General features: G+C 42.5%; 1 protein-coding gene across 1 annotated transcript in view; it reads right to left on the bottom strand.

Moving 5' to 3' along the window:
- The window catches only part of dock3 (dedicator of cytokinesis 3), an 821,127-nt gene that overhangs the window by 543,657 nt on the left and 258,903 nt on the right, over window positions 1-18,567 (bottom strand). Inside the window, exons 6-8 of the mRNA XM_048606243.1 lie at window positions 17,988-18,029; window positions 15,947-16,101; window positions 8,041-8,080 (exon numbers count right to left, since the gene is read on the bottom strand). Coding sequence (XP_048462200.1) covers window positions 8,041-8,080; window positions 15,947-16,101; window positions 17,988-18,029 — 237 coding nt within the window. The remainder of the gene's footprint in view (window positions 1-8,040; window positions 8,081-15,946; window positions 16,102-17,987; window positions 18,030-18,567) is intronic.

Raw genomic sequence — 18,567 nt, 5'->3', positions numbered from 1 at the left:
AATGTATTTTAAATGTTGTAGCTGTACCCTCCTCTCCCACTTCCTCTGGCAGCTTGTTCCATATATGCACCACCCTCTAAGTGAAAAAGTTGCCGCCCCGGTTGCCCTGAAATTTTTTTGCTCTTACATTAAAGTTATGCCCTCTAGTTTCAGGCTCTCCCAATCTAGGAAAAAGACCTTGACTATTTACCTTATCAATGTCCCTCATGATTTTATAAACCTCTATAAGGTTATTCACCCAACTCCAGGGAAAAATGTCCCAGCCTGTCCAGTTTCTCAGAGTCATTCAGCACGGAAACAGATCCTTTGGTCCAAACAGTCCATGCTAATCCCAAACTAAACTAGTCCCACTTGCCTGTTTCTAGCCCATATCTCTCCAAAAATTTTCTCTATTCACATACTTATCCAAATTTCTTGTAAACATTGTACACATCCACCACTTCCTCACAAAGTTCATTCTACATGTGAACCACCCTCTGTGTAAAAAATTTGCCCCTCATGTCTTTTTTAAATCTCTGTCTTCTCATCTTAGAAATACGCCCCCTAGTCTTGAAATCCCCCATCCTAGGGGGAAGACAACTACTGTTAGCTCTATCTATACACCTCATTATTTTATAAACTTCTATAAGGTCTTAAGTCCTGACAACATCCTTGTAATTTTTTCTGCACCCTTTCTAGTTTAACAACATTCTTCCTATAGCAGGGCAGATTCTCTTTTTCTCTTTGTATGCAATAAACTTCAATTTTCTTTTGCTAGAAGTATATTGGCAGCCTATTATGGATGTGCTTAGTGACTGACTATCACAGTAAACAAATAGCAAGAATTAAACTTAAGATCTATCAAATTTGGTCTCAATCTGACATCTAACTTATCTAGTGTTATCATCAGTTGGGATAATAATATTACCCAATTGAGAAACATAACACTTCAGAAACCCAACAACCAAAAAGCCTTATCCATTGCACTTCTTCATCTAGTTTTGAGGTAGATACTTTTTATTTTATTTTATAGTCACTTGCATTGTCTTTTCTCAAAGTATAGGCAATGGGTCCAAGTGGACCAAGAAAGGCTGCCTCTGTGGAGCATCCCAAAAACTAAATCAGACATGAAAAATATGGGGCGATTAATGGTTCAATGGCATGGTCTTGTGCAAATGGCAAACAAGGCCTACGCTTGAATGTCAGGATTACGAGTTCATTGAAAACAGGGACTGCTTACCGCTGAATGGCACCCTTTCGTGCACATTGTGAAGGCTTATCATGGCTGAACTATATGAAAAGTGAAAGCCTCCCATGGAAGGCATGATCACTGGGGAGAAGGCCAGTTGGGAAACATTGTGAGCTAAGGGACTTTCTTGGGCATGATGGGCAGGCTGGCAATAAAAGGCTAAGCCAAACATGACTATATTACTGTCTCCACAGATCTCCTACAAACATTAAGATAGCACAGAACAACACTGATATTATTTTGGTCATCCTGCTTTGAGAAAGAAACAGCAAGGGCAACAGCAGCAACAGAAAGAGTCAGTTCCATCTACAGACTAGCCTGCGTAAAAAGCCCATGTAGATCATGAGCAAGGCTCAAAACTGAAGTTACAGGGTTTGTTGCAGCTATCTGCACATGACAAGCCGTCATTTTCAACATAACTGCCCAGTATATGCTGAAGCAATCTCCTAAATCTGCCAGCTGCTGGACTAGCACCCGCACCTTCATGGATGAGGAGGGAATCCCATCCTTGTGCCTTGTGTTAGGCAGATTTTGCAAGAACAATCCCAGGGTGTCAAAATTGCAGATGTGAGAAAAAAAATTGGATAGGCTAAGATTGTATTTTCCTCAGGAATGTTTTAATTGAGATGTGTAAAAAATAATCAGGGCTTGGTTAGAGTGGACAGGGAAGACTAGTTTCCCCTACCAGACAGGTTAATTATCAGGGGACAGAAAATTAAAATGATTTGTAGAAGGTTTAGAGCAAAAATGAGGCAAGATATTTTCACCAGGGGCTAGTGAGTGTCTGGAATTCAGGGCTCAGTTTGGTGGTTGAGGCAGAAACCATCAACATAAAAGTAACTCAGACCTGCACCTAAAGTGCTATGACCTGCAAGGCTATGAACCAGGTGTTGGTAAGTGATATTAGAATAGACAAGTTGTTTATGCAGCTGGCGCAGACACCATGGGCTGAATGGCTTCTTTGCATGCAGTAATTGTCCTATGGTGTCTTTAGTAATGGGGTGTATAGGATTTCCACAGGTGCAATGTATCATTGGTTGCATTCACATCAGAATGCTCTTTCTGTAATCAGCAGTCTTCATGAACAGGAAAGGTTTCCACTCCATGAATACAAAGATGATCTGTCACCACACCAGCGAGATGATGCAGATCTGCTCTTTGTGACAATGAGCTGTCATGTCACCTACATTCCGGAACCCTCACAGGTGCCTGCATCTTTTAGCCCCCTCTGCACAAAGGGATGGTTCATCAGTCTATAGTCTCACAAGCTAGAGCGGTACGTGACAGCCTTATAGGCATATATTTTAAGGCGCACTGAGCTAGAGTCATAGAATACCTACAGCGCAGAAAGAAGTCTTTTGGCCCATCGAGTGTGCACTGATCCCTCAAAGAGCATCCCGCATAGACACAGCCTCCCTCCCTTTCTTCACATCCCTTGATACTACAGCACAATTTAGCACAGTCAATCTACTTATCCTGCATATGTTTGCACTGTGGGAGGAAACTGGAGCACACAGCGGAAATGCATGTGGCCATGGGCAGAACTTGCAAACTCCACAGAGATACTAAAACAAGGCTGGAATCAAACCTGGGTCCCTGACACTGTGAGGGAGCAGCGATAACCACTAGGCCACCTTGCTGCCCTTGAACATGTTTCTTTTACTGTTCAGTTTGTTTGGACCTGTTGGCTGAAAGACCAATGTGTTTTCTATTCAACATACTTTATTGACTGAAAAGTGCTTTAATTTGTACTACAGCTTATAATAAAAGCAAAGTTCTTCTTTTATCTGATTGTGATGTAATAACTTTGAGGCAAGAAGCCTAACTGAGAGATAACTATGCTCTGTTAACTATACACGTCCATAACTATAATGAGTACTTCTGAGAGATGGGGTTCATAGAAAGCTGGGAAATTCTGGGCCATCCGTTCATGAAAGGAAAGGGGATGATTAGGGAGCATTAAACCTGGAGAAAGCTCCCCAGATCTCTGACATCCTACTTGACGTCATTAGTTCTACTCTTCCCTCTCGACTTCCTACAAAACATTAGGATTCTACAATGTACTGTTACAATGCACATTCTTAGTGAGTGAGCTTCCAGTATCCTGAGGCACACAAATGCTAACAACTTTCCACTATCCTCTGGCATCAGCCCCCACACCCTGCCCCCATCTCAATGGCCCCACCTCCCTAAAAAATTGGAGTGTTATAGCTTCATTGAATTGTTTAAATGGGGCCTGCTAAGCTCCTTTCCCAGGCCCAATAGATTGCTATTGAACTGAAGCTGCAAAGTACAAGTTCTTGCATATCACCTCTGCATATTTGACAGCTCAGCTGAAATGCTAGATCCATAGTTTGCTAGATTACGAGAGACAGTAAGAGACACACACATTGCTGATGCAGTGAGGCATTCAAAGATGCCCCGAGTAAAGGGCAGCATCTTCTTGAAATGCTGAAGGATTTTGCACTTCTTCAATTTTAGAGAACCATAGGCACCTTGTGAGGAAATGAGACTACAGCAAATGTTAGAACAATGAAAGTGAGGATATATTTGCATGTGTAAAATGTCTATACATTAATGAACACTTGTGCCATCGACGTGCTTTTAAAGGGTTTTCTTCTTCCTTTGCTTAGCATAATATCTGGCTGCAGACTCAACATCTCCAGATGGGGTGGAGAGAGACTGGAGACTGTGAAGACTTTGGCAGGCATTTTCTATGGGCACAGAATAGAATAGAATAGCCTTTATTGTCACATATACTCAATGAGTATAGTGTAAAGTTTATACATTTGCCAATGACAGCACCGATTCGGATTCAAAAGTACCTAGGCACAGATTCTTTTGTTACAAAATTATAGACAATAAAATGTCCAGCATCACAGAAAAGCAGACCATGCTGGCACTTAGCTTCCAGTCTGCACTATGCCCTGACTCCACGTCAGGTGGTGGCTGCAAGGTCGCCATGCCACACCAAGAGGCAGCTGTGCCAGGCTAGGAGGTCGCCACACCACATCGTGAGGCCGCTATGGGAGGAGGTCCCTGCGCGAGGCCTAGAGGTTGCTACTCCAACACTGGGAGGCCAGTGCGGAAAGCCGCTATGCCATGCCAGGAGGCTGCTGCTGGAGGCTGGGAGGCTGCCATGCCACGCCAGGAGGCCACTAGGTCAGGTCGGCAGGTCGCCACTACACGCCGGGAGGCTGCTGTGCTAGACCAGGAGTCATTGCCGGAGGCCGGGGATCGTCGCTCGCCAGAGGCCGGGGATCGTCGCTCCTCGCCAGAGGCCAGGAGTCGAAGTGAAAATAAAAGAAGCACTAGGTGGAAGAAAAAGTGAAGAGAAAGAAGAAAAGAGGAAGAAGAGTGGGCAGAGCGGGTGAGGTCCGGCTGGAGTGTCCTACTCTACCGCCATCCTATGGGACCTCAGGCTGTTGAGAATCTCTTGCACAGAGGCAAGTGCAACCTCCTTGGCTTGAACTGCTGGATGCACTGGAGCCATTGGCAGGGAGAAGGTGGAGGGGCAGGGTATCTCTGGAGTGTCCTGAGATGAACTACCCAAGTGCCTGCATGTCCTTCCTCTTCACTGTGAATGTCTGCTGGCATCAACATGTCTGCTTAAGAAAGGGTACTTGAAAAGAGGCCGAGGTCCCTCATTCCTTTCTGACCTATCCCTAATATAGGCTGGAACCTCCTAAGTGCAAATAGTTTGGATGGAGCAGATTTTGTCAGGTGTGTCCAGGAAAGATTTCTGACTCAGTAAGTAGATAGGTCAATTACAGGGGAGGCCATATTGGATTTGGTGCTTGGCAATGAACCAGGTCAGGTGTCAGATCTCTTGGTGGGAGAGCATTTCGGTGATAGTGACCACAACTCCCTGACCTTTACTATAGGAGAGGGATAGGAGCAGACGGTATGGGAAAGTATTTAATTGGGGGAGGGGGAATTAAAATGCTATTAGGCAGGAACTGCAGAGCACCAACTGGGATCAGATGTTCTCAGGGAAATGCACGACTGAAATGTGGAGGTTGTTTAGGGAGCAGTTGCTACAAGTACACTTTATGTTTGTCCCACTGAGGCAAGGAAAGGATGGTAAGGTGAAGGAACCTTGGATTACATGTGGAACACGTAGTCAAGAGGAAGAAGGAAACTTACTTAAGGTTGAGGAAGCAAGGATCAGACAGTGCTCTAGAGGTCTACAAGGTAGCCAGGAAGGAACTGAAGAATGGACTTAGGAGAGCTAGAAGGGGATACGAAAAAACCTTGGCGGGTAGCAGTAAGGAAAATCCCAAGGCGTTCTATACTTATGTGAGGAACAAAAGGATGGCCAGAGTGAGGGTAGGGCCGATCAGGGATAGTGGTGGGAATTTGTGCGCGGAGTCAGAGGAGAAAGGGGAGGTCCTTAATGCATACTTTGCTTCAGTATTAACCAGTGAGACGGACCTTGACGTTTATGGTGACAGCGTGAAACAGGCTGATATCCTCAAACAGATTGATGTTAGGAAGGAAGATGCACTAGAAATTTTGAAAAACATGAGGATAGATAAGTCCGCTGGGCCAGACGGGATATACCCAAGGTTACTACAGCAAGTGAGGGAAGAGATTGCTGTCCCTTTGGCAATGATCTTTGTGTCCTCACTGTCCACTGGAGTAGTACCAGAAGATTGGAGGGTGGCAAATGTTCAAGGGAATAGGGATAATCCTGGAAATTACAGACCGGTCAGTCTTACTTCTGTGGTGGGCAAATTATTGGAGAGGATTCTGAGAGATAGTATTTATGATTATTTGGAAAAGCACGGTTTGATTAGAAATAGTCGGCATGGCTTTGAGAGGGGCAGGTCATGCCTCATAAGCCTTGTTGAATTCTTTGAGGATGTGACAAAACACATCAATGAAGGTAGAGCAGTGGATATGGTGGATTTTTGCAAGGCATTTGATAAGGTTCCACATGGTAGGCTCATTCAGAAAATAAGGAGGCATGGGATTCAGGGAAATTTGGTTGTCTGGATACAGAATTGGCTGTCCAATAGAAGACAGAGGATGGTAGTTGATGGAAAGTATTCAGCCTGGAGCTCGGTGACCAGTGGTGTTCTGCAGGAATCTGTTCTGGGACCTCTGCTCTTTATAAATGAACAGGATGAGGAAGTGGAAGGGTGGGTTAGTACGTTTGCTGATGACACTAAGGTTGGTGGAGTTGTGGATAGTGTGGAGGGCTGTTGTAGGTTGCAATGGGGACATTGACAGAATGCAGAGCTGGGCAAAGAAGTGGCAGCTGGAATTCAACCCAGAAAAGTGTGAAGTGACTCATTTTGGAAGGTTGAATTTGAATGCAGAATACAGGGTTAATGGCAGGATTCTCGGCAGTGTGGAGGAACAGAGGGATCTTGGGGTCCATGTCCGTAGATCCCTCGAAGTTGCTACCCAAATTGATAGGGTTGTAAAGAAGGCGTATGGTGTGTTGGCTTTCATTGGCAGGGGAATTGAGTTTAAGAGCTGTGAGGTTATGCTGCAGCTCTGTAAAACTCTGGATATACCACACTTGGAATATTGTGTTCATTACTGGTCACCTCAATATAGGAAAGATGTGGAAGCTTTTGAGAGGGTGCAGAGAAGAGTTACCAGGATGCTGCCTGGATTGGAGGGCAGGTCTTATGAAGAAAAGTTGAGGGAGCTGGGGCTTTTTTCATTGGAGCGAAGAAGGATGAGAGGTGACTTGATAGAGGTCTACAAGATGATGAGAGGCATAGATAGAGTGGATAGTCTAAGACTTTTTCCCAGAGCGGAAATGACTATTATGAGGGGGCATAATTTTAAAGGTGTTTGGAGGAAGGTATATGGGAGATGTCAGAGGTAGGTTCTTTACACAGAGTGGTGGGCGTGTGGAATGGGCTGCCGGCAGTGGTAGTGGAGTCAGACACTTTTGAGACTTTTAAGCGACTCTTGGATAGGCACATGGAGGATAGTAGAACGTAGGGCAGATTGATCTTAGTAGGATAATAGGTCGGCATAACATCATGGGCCGAAGGGCCTGTACTGTGCTGTACTGTTCTATGTTCTATCCACGGATGCTGAGCATGCATGATTAGAGCAAGAGAATACAGGTCCAAGTGTATATTCAGCAGCCACTGGGTATTCTGCTGGACCTGGGTATCTGAGGCCTGGGCCAACCTTTCAATGGAGGCAGCAAAGTGCTTGTATGCCAGAGTTACTGCAACAGACAGAAGATGGACAGACATCTCCACCTTTCAGTCCAATCTAACAAGGACTACTGGCGTCACTATCTGATGTTCCCTAGTCTGTCTTCGCAGATGGGCAAATGATTGAGTATAGAGGCATATCATATCAATGGTGCTGAGCAGGTGCCTGATCTCCACTTGTCTGAAAACTAGAGACCTTAGATGTTTCCTTATTCACTGGCTGTGGATGTCTGCTACCGGATTATGTCCTTGAGACTATCTAGCTTGATACCTACTGAAGTTACCATCTTCGTACTAGTGGAAGGTGCAATTAAAAGCTTTGTTGGCACACCCTAACAGGTGCTGGTGTTGTACATCCACTGTGGCCTCTTCTGTTTTGCAGTCTGTTGACCACTCATAGTTAAGGAACAGAAGACAAAGAATTAGTTGGTGGAGTAGCACAAACCGTGTGTACAGAAATGTGACAGAATGGGTTCACATTTGAAAACAGCAGACATCAATATTCCTCACTGGATTCTGCCATGTGATCTCCCTATTGAGCAGGACCAGTCTTAATCCTCACCCTTCAGCTGGACTGTACCTTCTTCAAAGGGATGAGGATGCAAAGGTAAAGAACCCTCCTGCCATTCCATGACTTCTCTTGTTTATTGTGCACCAGCCCGTCCTGCAACGAGAGAAAGAGAAGGATAAGCCTGATAGGAATGTATGTATGAGTGCTTGATGAGTATGCAGAGCCCTGCCAGGTGGTGAGCCCTCTCTAGTAAGAAAGCAGAAGTGCAGTTTGAAGAGTTGTTGCATAAGGTAAGAGAGAGTCCTTCAGTGCACGTCATGCATGTGAAGGTAGGTCAGTATGTGTATGTGACATGCTAAAAAACAGCAGTATCATACTGAGTGATAGCCACACAAGTATGAGATTGCAGTGAGAAGATGGTACCTCTTAACCTTGAGGAGCACAGGAGATCATTCATCCTCCTACTGCTTCTTAGATTCCTATTTGTAGTGCTGGCCTCATGTATGATCTCGACACAGGCCTTCTGGGTTTGATAAGAGAGCTGCTTTCATCCATCAGAGGGAAAGAGGACCTCCTTTCTGGCTTAGATGTTCATTAAGGGATCTGGAAAGTGGGAAGCCACCTTTTGACACTTTTCAAATATCTTTAGTTAGCAGGGAGAGTAATGACCACAGGCTGTTTTGGAGCTCCTGATTCCAGTGAGTGAAGGGGCTGTCTGGATGGCCTTTAAACACAGCACCAGGACATTCAGTCATAGAAGGTGTTGATGGGGGCCAGAACCTCTGCCCACAAACTACACGTGAATGGCTGCTTATGTCACCATCAAACTCACTTGCACACAAAATAGGCTGTAAAGCAGATGATTGCTCTAGAAAACTCATTGAGGGTTATGGCAGATGTGATGCCATCTAAGATGCCAGTCACCGTACATTAACTCTAAAACGGAAAATCCAGGACAAAGGGCATTGCATGCTGAATAGATGAGTATTATATGCTGGATCTATGGGCATGTGTTGCATCCAGAAAACATTAGCATTGCATACTGAGTCATTAAGTGTTGCATATTAAAATCGAGGAGTATCGAACAATTTAACGGTACAGCACAGGAAAGGTCCTTTGGCCCACCATGTCTGTGTTGAACATGATTTCACACAATATTGATCACCACTGCATGATGAATCAATGAGCACTGCATGCTGAATCAATGGGCACTGCATGCTGAATCAATGGGAAGGAAGCCTGCTAACAAACAAGGTGAGTTGGAGGGAGCCTGCTAAAACAGACCGAGTTGGAGGAAAGCTCGAAAAGAACAAGCTGCCTGCTAACTTCTCAGAGTTCTGAAAAGAAAACAGTCTACATCAGTTCAGGATAAAACCTATTTGTTCTTGTGAAAAAGTGAGTGATAGAGCATTTCAATATTGTCTTTCCTGAGCAAGTTTTGACTGCAAGATTTCACAGACAGCCATGCAACGTTTAGTGATTTGAACATGTGGTAGAACAACAAGGAATATCTTATGCTTTATTTCACTGCCTTCAAGAATAACTCATTGGACAAGCTTTCTTTAAAAAGCCAATCCCTACAGATAAATCCCTACAGATAAAGAGAGTCAGTGTGCTTTTGTGTATGTTTTGGAAATATTTTGAGAGATAATCATTTATACTTCTATATTACTGACTGTGCATCTTTGAAAATGTTTTGTTTTGATAATAAATCTGAACATATAATAAATCCAGAATTGCATTTATTAAGAAACCTGGTTGAATTATCTTTTTCCTTAAAACCTCATATAGATAAAGTAGGTTTGGTAGCTGGAAAAAGTATTTCATTTTATGTTGCATGGAATAAAGAGACTAGAGTGATGGTACTCTCCTCCAATTTTGGTTATAACATTGTGGAGAGAGAAACAGAGTTAACTCTTCAGTTCGATGACCTTTCATCAGAATTGATGAACGGTAGATTAGTTCAAAAACTTACTTGTTTGACCAAGTATTTGGTCCCCTGGCCTAATATGTCTTACATGGCTTGGTATTAAATTTTACTTGATAACACTTCTGTATAGTACCTTGGGATGTTTCACTACATTAAATGCACTATGTAAATGCAAGCTGCTGATGTATGTACACGATTGTTACATAGGCATGCTAGCACATACATGTACTGTACAAACTGCTGCTCATGATGAAGACTGGTGTCACCAGTGTCTAACTATAGGAAACTGCAGGGCGTGTTAGTCTAAACTGGCAAAGAAAGATTACTTCCTGGTCTAACTTGTACAGTCTCTTGTAGCTAGCAAGACATTGGTTATTAGGAGCAAATTACTGCTGGTACTGAAAACAAAAAATGTTCGAGATCAGACCAGGTCAGGCAGCATCCATGGAGGGAAAGCAAGCTAGCGATTCAAGTCTAGATGACACTTCATTAGGCCTGATGTGAAGTGTGGAGGGGGCAACATTTATACAATAGTTGGGGGTTAAAGGAGGGTGGAGTGCTGGCGGAGAACCTACTGCCCTTGGCAAAAAACTCAGCTTCATGCCCTTATGAATTTTGGACTCATCATGACATTGAACTGTTTTACCGCTGCCTCCATCTCCACACTCACTTCTTCGAGCAGGAATCACCCCAACTGTTCCACCAATCCCTTCACCTGCCTCCAGTATTCAGCCTCCACTTGGACCCCTTCCTCTAGCCTCTTACCTGCCCTCGACCTTTACACTGAAAACTGCCGGCATGCCATCAGCCATCTCAATTTCTCTGCTCCTCTCATCCACTATAACCTGTCCCCTACTGAAACTGCCTCACTTCACTCTCTCATGTCCCATCCTAACTTTGTTATCAAACCCACCAACAAAGATGATGCTGTTGCAGTATGGCGCACTGATCATTACCTTGCAGAGGCTCAACGCCAGCTCTTGGATATTTCTTCCTAACTTGCCCAACCATAACCCCACATCTGACTGTCAAGCCATTGTTGCCAGGACTGTCACTGAGCCCATTATCTCCGGAGATCTCCCAGCTGCCTCCAACGTTACAGTCTCCCTATCCCAGACAGCCTGCTTCTAGCGCCTACCCAAAATCCACAAACCAGAGTACCCTGGTAGGCCCATCATATCAGCCTGTTCCTGCCCCACTGAGCTCCTTTCCTCCTACCTTGACTCCATGCTCTCTCCACTTTTCCAGACCCTGCCCACCTACATCCACAATTCTTCTGATGCCCTCTGCCATATTGACAATTTCCCATTCCCTGACCCTAACTGCCTCTTGTTTCCCCATTGAACAATTTCTCCTTTCATTTACCTCACTTCTGCCAAGCCAAAGCAGTGGCTGAGTGCGCACATGGGTCCCAGTTACGCCTGACTCTTTATTGAGTATGTGGAAAAATCTTTGTTCCAGTCCTACATTGGCCCCCTCCCACAACTCTTTTCTTGGTACATCGATGACTGTTTCTGTGCCACTTCATGGTCCCGCTTCATGAAAAATTTGTTCATCTTGCCTCCAATTTCCACCCCTTTATAACTTTCATATCGTCCACTTCTGACACTTCTCTTCCATTGCTTGACCCCTCCATCTTCATTTCAGGGAATAAACTGTCCACGGCCATCCACTACAAAGCCAGTGACTCCCATAGCTACCTTCACTACAGCTCTTCACACCCCACTTCCTGCAAGGATTCCATCTCATTCTCCCAGTCCCTTCATCTACTTCGTATCTGTTCGGATGATGCCACCTTCTAAAACTGTTCTGCTGACATTGCTCCCTTCTTCCATAACCGTGGTTTCCCACCCACTGTGATTGATGGCCCTCAACCACATCCAACCTCTCACTCATACGTCCATCCTTGCCCCTTCCTGTCACTCACAACAGCATGATCAAGATTCCCTTGTCGTTGCTTTTCATCCCACCAGCCTCCACAATCAAAGGATCCTGCACCACCATTTCATACAACTCCAGCAGAATACCATCACTAAACACATCTCCCCCTCACTCCCCTTGTCTGTATTTCATAGGGATTGTTCCCTCCAGCACACTTTAGTCCATTCCTCAACCAACCCTTTCCCACAGCACCTTCTCATGTAACCACAGAAGGTGCAACACCTGCCCCTTCACCTTCTGCTTGCTCACCATACAAAAACCTAAACAGCTTTTCCGGGTGAAGCAGCATTCTCTGTCACCATGTCCACTCTTCCCTCCCCCCATTCCAGTGGGATTGTTTTCTTTCCAGTCTGGTAGTTAGATACACCATTGTTCTGCCATTCTCACTTTCCAATCACTTAATCTGAGCTATCAAAATCCTTACTTCCCCAGCCCTCCCACACATCCCCCACTGCATAAATGTTGCCCCCTCCACAGTTCGCGTCAGCTCTGATGAAGAGTCATCCAGACTCGAAACGTTAGCTTGCTTTCTGTCCTTGGATGATGCCTGACCTGCTGTGATGTCCAGCATTTTTTGCTTTCAAGACATTGTTTATTGTTGTCATTGGCAAATAGTTACCAGGTACATTGATATGATAGACATTGGAAGACTAGATTGTGGCCTCACTCTTTTGAGGTCATAAGCTGTTATGCCCACAATCCATATAACATCATCGTAGTGGGTGGTGCTTTGGATATACTTCATTATTGACACTTTCAGACCCAAACACACAGTAACCAAGAGGAGTTCAAGACTCAAATGTCGTGACAAGCAACAAATTTGGAAAATGTTCTTCTATTCCTCGAGTACATCTTTACCCTAGGAATAGTTATTGAACAGGTCGGCAAAGAACTTTGAAATAGTGACATCAGATCACAACGAACTTGAATCTGAGTCTGTCTGGTTCCAGAAATTCTCCTTTCTTAACATCCCTTGTATATAGTATAACGTTGGTTATGTTGACTTACAGGAATATGGATCTTATGTTATGACAAAAAAAAACTGGCTGATTGTGCTACCCAGCCTGCTTTTAGCTCTAAGCTTTTAAAGAAGCAGTTTCCAGATTTCTAAGTAATGCAGAATTCTTCAATAGTGATACAAACTGTTTGAAAGCAAGGCATTTCAACAATCTCTTACACAGACTATCAGTTCACTGCATTTGTGCTCCAGAATTTAGCTATCCACTCTGTATTCTGTCAAATGCAGCCAAACATGCGAGTAGTGAGAAACTAGAAACATTTTGAGAAAGAAATGGAAACATTCAAGTGTGGCAGCAAAAATCTTTTAGGAGACCTGGAGAGGTCAAAGCAGGAAAGGTGAGCATGGGTAATCAACTGCAGCCTTTCATCACAATCTTCTTCTCTTTAGCTTATTAATTATACACCCAAACTCTAGAGCAGCTGCCTCCTAGAATTGTGTAGCAGCATATGTGCAAATCCTCACCGGTGCAGGACTTCTGGAAGTGTTGGTTTTCCTGCTGACTGGCAAAGGAGGCCACACCACTAGATACAGCCAGCCTGGATGAAGGCAGAAGACTGGGTCAGAATGACGTCCCAGATTACAAGAAATGCACAGCAATGCAGGGAGAAAGTGAATCATATAAAAACAGAGTGCTGGAGAAACTCAACAGGTCTGGCAGCATCAATGGGGAGAGAAACAGAGTTAATGTTTTGCATCCCAGGAATCTTCTTCAGAACTGAAAGAGACCTGAAAATAAAGAAAAAGGGAGAGGATGGAGTGAATAGAATGGGTGATGAGAGTACCCCCACCAAAGACAAAAGGAGTGCTATTGCCAGTAAAGAAGGGATTTCAATGGGATATGGGGAATAATCATAACTATGGATGGTTGAAAATAGGGTGTCTTTGCTGAGAGGAAATCCATTCCAACAAATTGAGATGTTTGGAGTGGGGAGGCAAGGAAAGTGGTGGAACAAAAACAGAGGACAGTGTTCATGAGTTGTTCAACTCAACATTGTATTCCGAAGACTGTAAAGTGTTTAGGTAGTAAATGTGCAACAATCCCTCCAGTTTGCGTTGGGCTTCGTGGAACTCTGCAACAGACCCAGGATTGACATGTTAGCATCTTAAAAAAGAGTGTGTATTGAAATAGCAAGAAACTGGAAGGTCAGAGTCATGCTTTTACACAGAGTGGAAGTGTCTTGCAAAGCATTCGTGTTCCAACACTTTCCTTGCCTCCCCACTCCAAACATCTCAATTTGTTGGAATGGATTTCCTGTCAGCAAAGACAACCTATTTTCAACCATCCATAGCTATGATTATTCCCCATATCCCATTGAAATCCCTTCTTTACTAGCAATAGCACTCCTTTTGTCATTCATCTTGTCAATCTAGAGGAGGCTGTATGGTGAGCAACAAGTAGATGCAGGAATCACAAAAAAGCTAGCTTAGAAGTTTCGTAGGTAATAGGGAAGGAAAATGAAATGTCAACCTTTATTTCAAAAGGAATGGACTATAAAAATAGGAAAGTCTTGCTAAAACTATACACATATTGCAAAAGATTTTGATCCCCTTGTCTAAGGAGGAACGTACTAGCATTGGAGGCAGTCCAGAGAAGGTTCACTGAATTGATCTCAAGTTTCTTAGCTAATGTTATGGACTAGACTAGACCCCTCAAAATATTTTAAGAAGTGGCCTAGACCACCATTTTAAAGGCAAATGTAACATGCCGTATTCTAGATGCAATTCAATTGGTCGATCTACTCGATGCTAAGCAAAACAATTTACTTAAACACTGTTGTTAAAATACAACCAAGGAAAGAGGAATTCAGAATAACTTAGCTCTACTGGAAAACTTAACAGAATAATAGATACAGTGACTACTACTAATTTACTGTTCCAATAAAAGAAACATCTCATAAACACACCCCTTGGCAAAAAGGCAAATTCCAAAACCAGATTCTCACATGCAGTTCCCCAATTCTGCAGGAAAGAACATCAAAAGACAATTCTGAGAGAGAGAACTCTAGCTTTTAGCTGGAACAAAGAGAGGGGTGGCAGCTTTTCACAATCCCAGCAGTTTCTGCACTGTTGAGACTCTAACAGCATCTGCTTAAAGATAAAAATCTAAAAACTTGAAATCCTGGTCTGAGAGAGCTGGCCATGCCCATCCAGGCTGCATCTATTGTTCTAAGTTAAAATAAAAACACAAGGCCTCACAAGCTGTTGACTTTACTGGCCTTTTCAAGTAGACAGCTTTGTACTTCTGTCTTAAAAGCTCTCTTAAAACAAAATCAGGACAAAATAACCTTTTAAAGCGACAGCATCATCACACTAGTTAATATTCAACTAAATTATAAAGGGAAAACAAACACACTCATCACATACTGGCTGTTGCTCTACAAATGAATGCTGCACGTGGTCTGGGAAAAGATGAAATACTGAGTGAGGGTGAGGTTATTGTTCTGCTGGGATTTCATGTGCACAAGAAGATCTGTGCAAGTTCTGCCCTCAGGCCTTCCTCCCATTCAGAAATGAAAAAGGGTCCTGACCCGAAACGTCAGCTTTCCTGCTCCTCTGATGTTGCCTGGCCTGCTGTGGTCCTCCAGCTCTACAATGTTCCACCAGACCATTGAGTGTCCTTTTGTGTGTTATTTTTGAAGAAATGGAACTTAAGTAAAAAAGAAACATCCTGGATTCTAGCTGAATAGGAAATGCTTAAAAGAGGGTAGTTAATCCTTGCTGGTTCAGCATTAATTGTCATTAGTCCAGTATTCCTGCTTCCACTCATTTTCTAATGTATCAGCTATTTTACGGTCACAGTGAATGAGTAATTCTGACACATTGTGACAGTTGAATTTCTTCTTGCACTTACGACCAGTACAGCAGCATAGTTCCATATATTCCTGGCACATCACAGCATACAGGTGATTGGCATAATTAGAAGATGCTGTTGTAAGTGTATATACACACACGCGCGTACACACAAAAACACACAGTATGCCAAAGCTTCAGTTATTAACTGTGGACAACTATCCAAAACTTGTCTCTTACAAAACCTAGAAATGCTAAGTTCCACAGAGATGAAATGAAGCACTTTGTGAAACTGCCCAAAGCTGTCAGCTGAATTCATCGCCTTTTGGGCTCCTACCTGATCTGTTTACCCTCTCGCATGTCGTAAAGAGAAAAGAAGATGTCTGTATCTTCTCCAACAGTGTGGTAGGTAAAGCTTTTCATACTTAGCAAGAGATGGTGGGGTATGGGGATGCGGCATGTATCACCATGTCGATGCCTCATAGTATCCGTCTATTTCAAAGAGAAAGAAAATGTTACATTTTTCAGAAATACAACAGAATGAAATGAAACATCTCAAAAAGCTGCAAATGATTTTGGACATACATTTGAAAATAATATTTTTTCATGGCTCTGAGGAGATTGCAGGGCACTGGGAATGACTGCATAGTTATTTCAAAGAGCCAGGGTGAATCCCCTCATTGTGTCCTTTAACATTCTATGATCATTCTATGAGTTTTAACAAAACCAGACAATAATGCAGCCTTTTTCAACTTCAGAAGTTCCAGTGTAATTTTCACAATGGTTAATATATCCACACTTCAAATAATGAATGAAAATATTTGTTCTAAAATGTGCCGACTGTACTTTTTCGGCAATGGTTGTAAATAGCATCCTGTCAGCAGATGAGCAAATCTCAATACAGAGCAATCAAAAACCCTAAATTATAATGGCCCTCCATCCAATCTGCAATATCCATGCATATATTTATTAATTAATATAACAGGAATTAATGGAGGCAATAAAGTCACACCCACTGGCTGAAAGTCCAGCAATAACCTACATCACCTCTTTTAGGAAAGTGCCATCCAAGCATTTAACTGGACAGTAGTGATCCCATCATAGAAACAAAAGTCCCATGTGTAGAAAATCTGCCTGCCGAGAGCTGCCAGCAGCTTTACTGAGTGGTAGTACCACTGGAGAGGCAGTGATTACTGCCAGTAAAACATCTACCTGGGGACTGATAGCATTACTGGATCCCAGGTCACGGATGAATGATGATAGGAAGGAATTTACAGATGGTGCAGGATTACAAGGCAGGTGGGAGTGGTGTTGGCAGCAAGGGAGGACTTTGACTGTCAGCAAGTCCCCTCCTTCCTGATGTTCAATCCCTAGGTCAGGCACTGTGTGTTTGAACAAAGGAACTCCTGCCAGGAGCCGATAAGTAACTCAATAATTGGCTTGTCATGTTCCCTGAATGGTAAAACTCCTTACCCACTGCTGGAGTCATACAGCAGTCATGAAATCAGGCCCTTAAGTGGGCACGCCAACACATATTATCTTGCTATGACTCACAAAACCTCTCTAAGCAACTTGTAGTTACATAGTTATAAAGTATTTGAAACAATGCCTGAAATATTTCTGTTACTTCAGCTTAGTCTAGTATTCAGGTAAATATTACGACATTGCTAGAAGGCATTTGGGAGAGTTTGACTTAGTTAATATATCATTTTTTTTTAACATAGTCCAATGCTACTTTTCTTCTAAACTTTTGTTTTGGTGTAATTTATGTTTACCAAGGTATGGAAATCAATGGAATAATTTCAGAGCATTTGTTGGCATCAAGCGCTTACACATCAAGTATAGCCTCAACTTGGCCAGAACCTCACAAACATTCCACATAATGTCAAGTTAACAGGGTTGAATTTTCAGCCAATTTGTGCTTATAAAGCAGCAAATCAATATGGTATGGATTCATGTCAAGGTCCCAGGGACAGAAGTAATGTTTTAAAGCACTGAATATGAAGTATGAAATAGGAGTGGAAATAGGCCATTTGGCCCTTCAAGCTTGCTCAACCACTCAATAAAATAGCAAATGAGACAACAATCCTCACTTTTCTTCCTCATTCCCACAGTTTACATTATGGATCAATGCAGAAGCCTTTATAGGAAAATTATTTTGACACTCAATTCATGATTTAAAAAAATTTAAATATTAAATATACTATTTTTGAGATACTTGTTTTCATTTTCAGCACTTATTTTCTAATATAATGCATACATTTTAGATTTTCTTTATAATATTAAATTATTGGTATCAATAGTAGTAATAAATACTAAGTAATAAATAGTAGTAATCAATACTAGTAATAAAAATCTTTTGATTTCTTTAGATATACCTGTGTAGTACTTTGCTGTATGCTGTGTCTACTGGACAAGTGCTGCGAAATTTAAAAAAAACATAATTAATAAAATGCATTATAATGTAACAATTTCAGATTCTAATCTTATTAAACGTAACTCTTGAAATTTTGGCTGAATCCTGTAACATTATTGGACTTATCCAAACTGCTGAGCCAGAATCAGATATTTTATATTATTAAAAACTGTGGCACGAGAGGTTATAAAATTTTAGAGTTTGAATTTCACAATAGTCTTACAGAAAAGAAAAGCATTATTGAGATAAAGAAGTTATTTGTTTTGTATATCATTGATTTGAGTGCAGTTGAGGTCAATAGGAATAAACGGAACAAATGCCTTTTCTAAATAGATGTAAAGATATACTGTTTAAATGGAGAAGACCTCTCCTTCCACAATAATGCATATTTTCGCTAATCTTGACTTTGAGTTTAACTCCAGCTAAGTTTTGTTCCTTCTAACCTCAGAATGAGGTATGAGCATTGGGGATACTTTTCCTTTCAAGTTTTAAATCTTTCCCACACATACACAAATCTATAATGCGGATCAGATCTTGCAACA

Source organism: Rhincodon typus, chromosome 16 (assembly GCF_021869965.1).
Source record: "Rhincodon typus isolate 14 chromosome 16, sRhiTyp1.1, whole genome shotgun sequence".
Taxonomy (NCBI): Eukaryota; Metazoa; Chordata; class Chondrichthyes; order Orectolobiformes; family Rhincodontidae; genus Rhincodon; species Rhincodon typus.
This window is presented reverse-complemented; position numbering and strand designations above follow the sequence as displayed.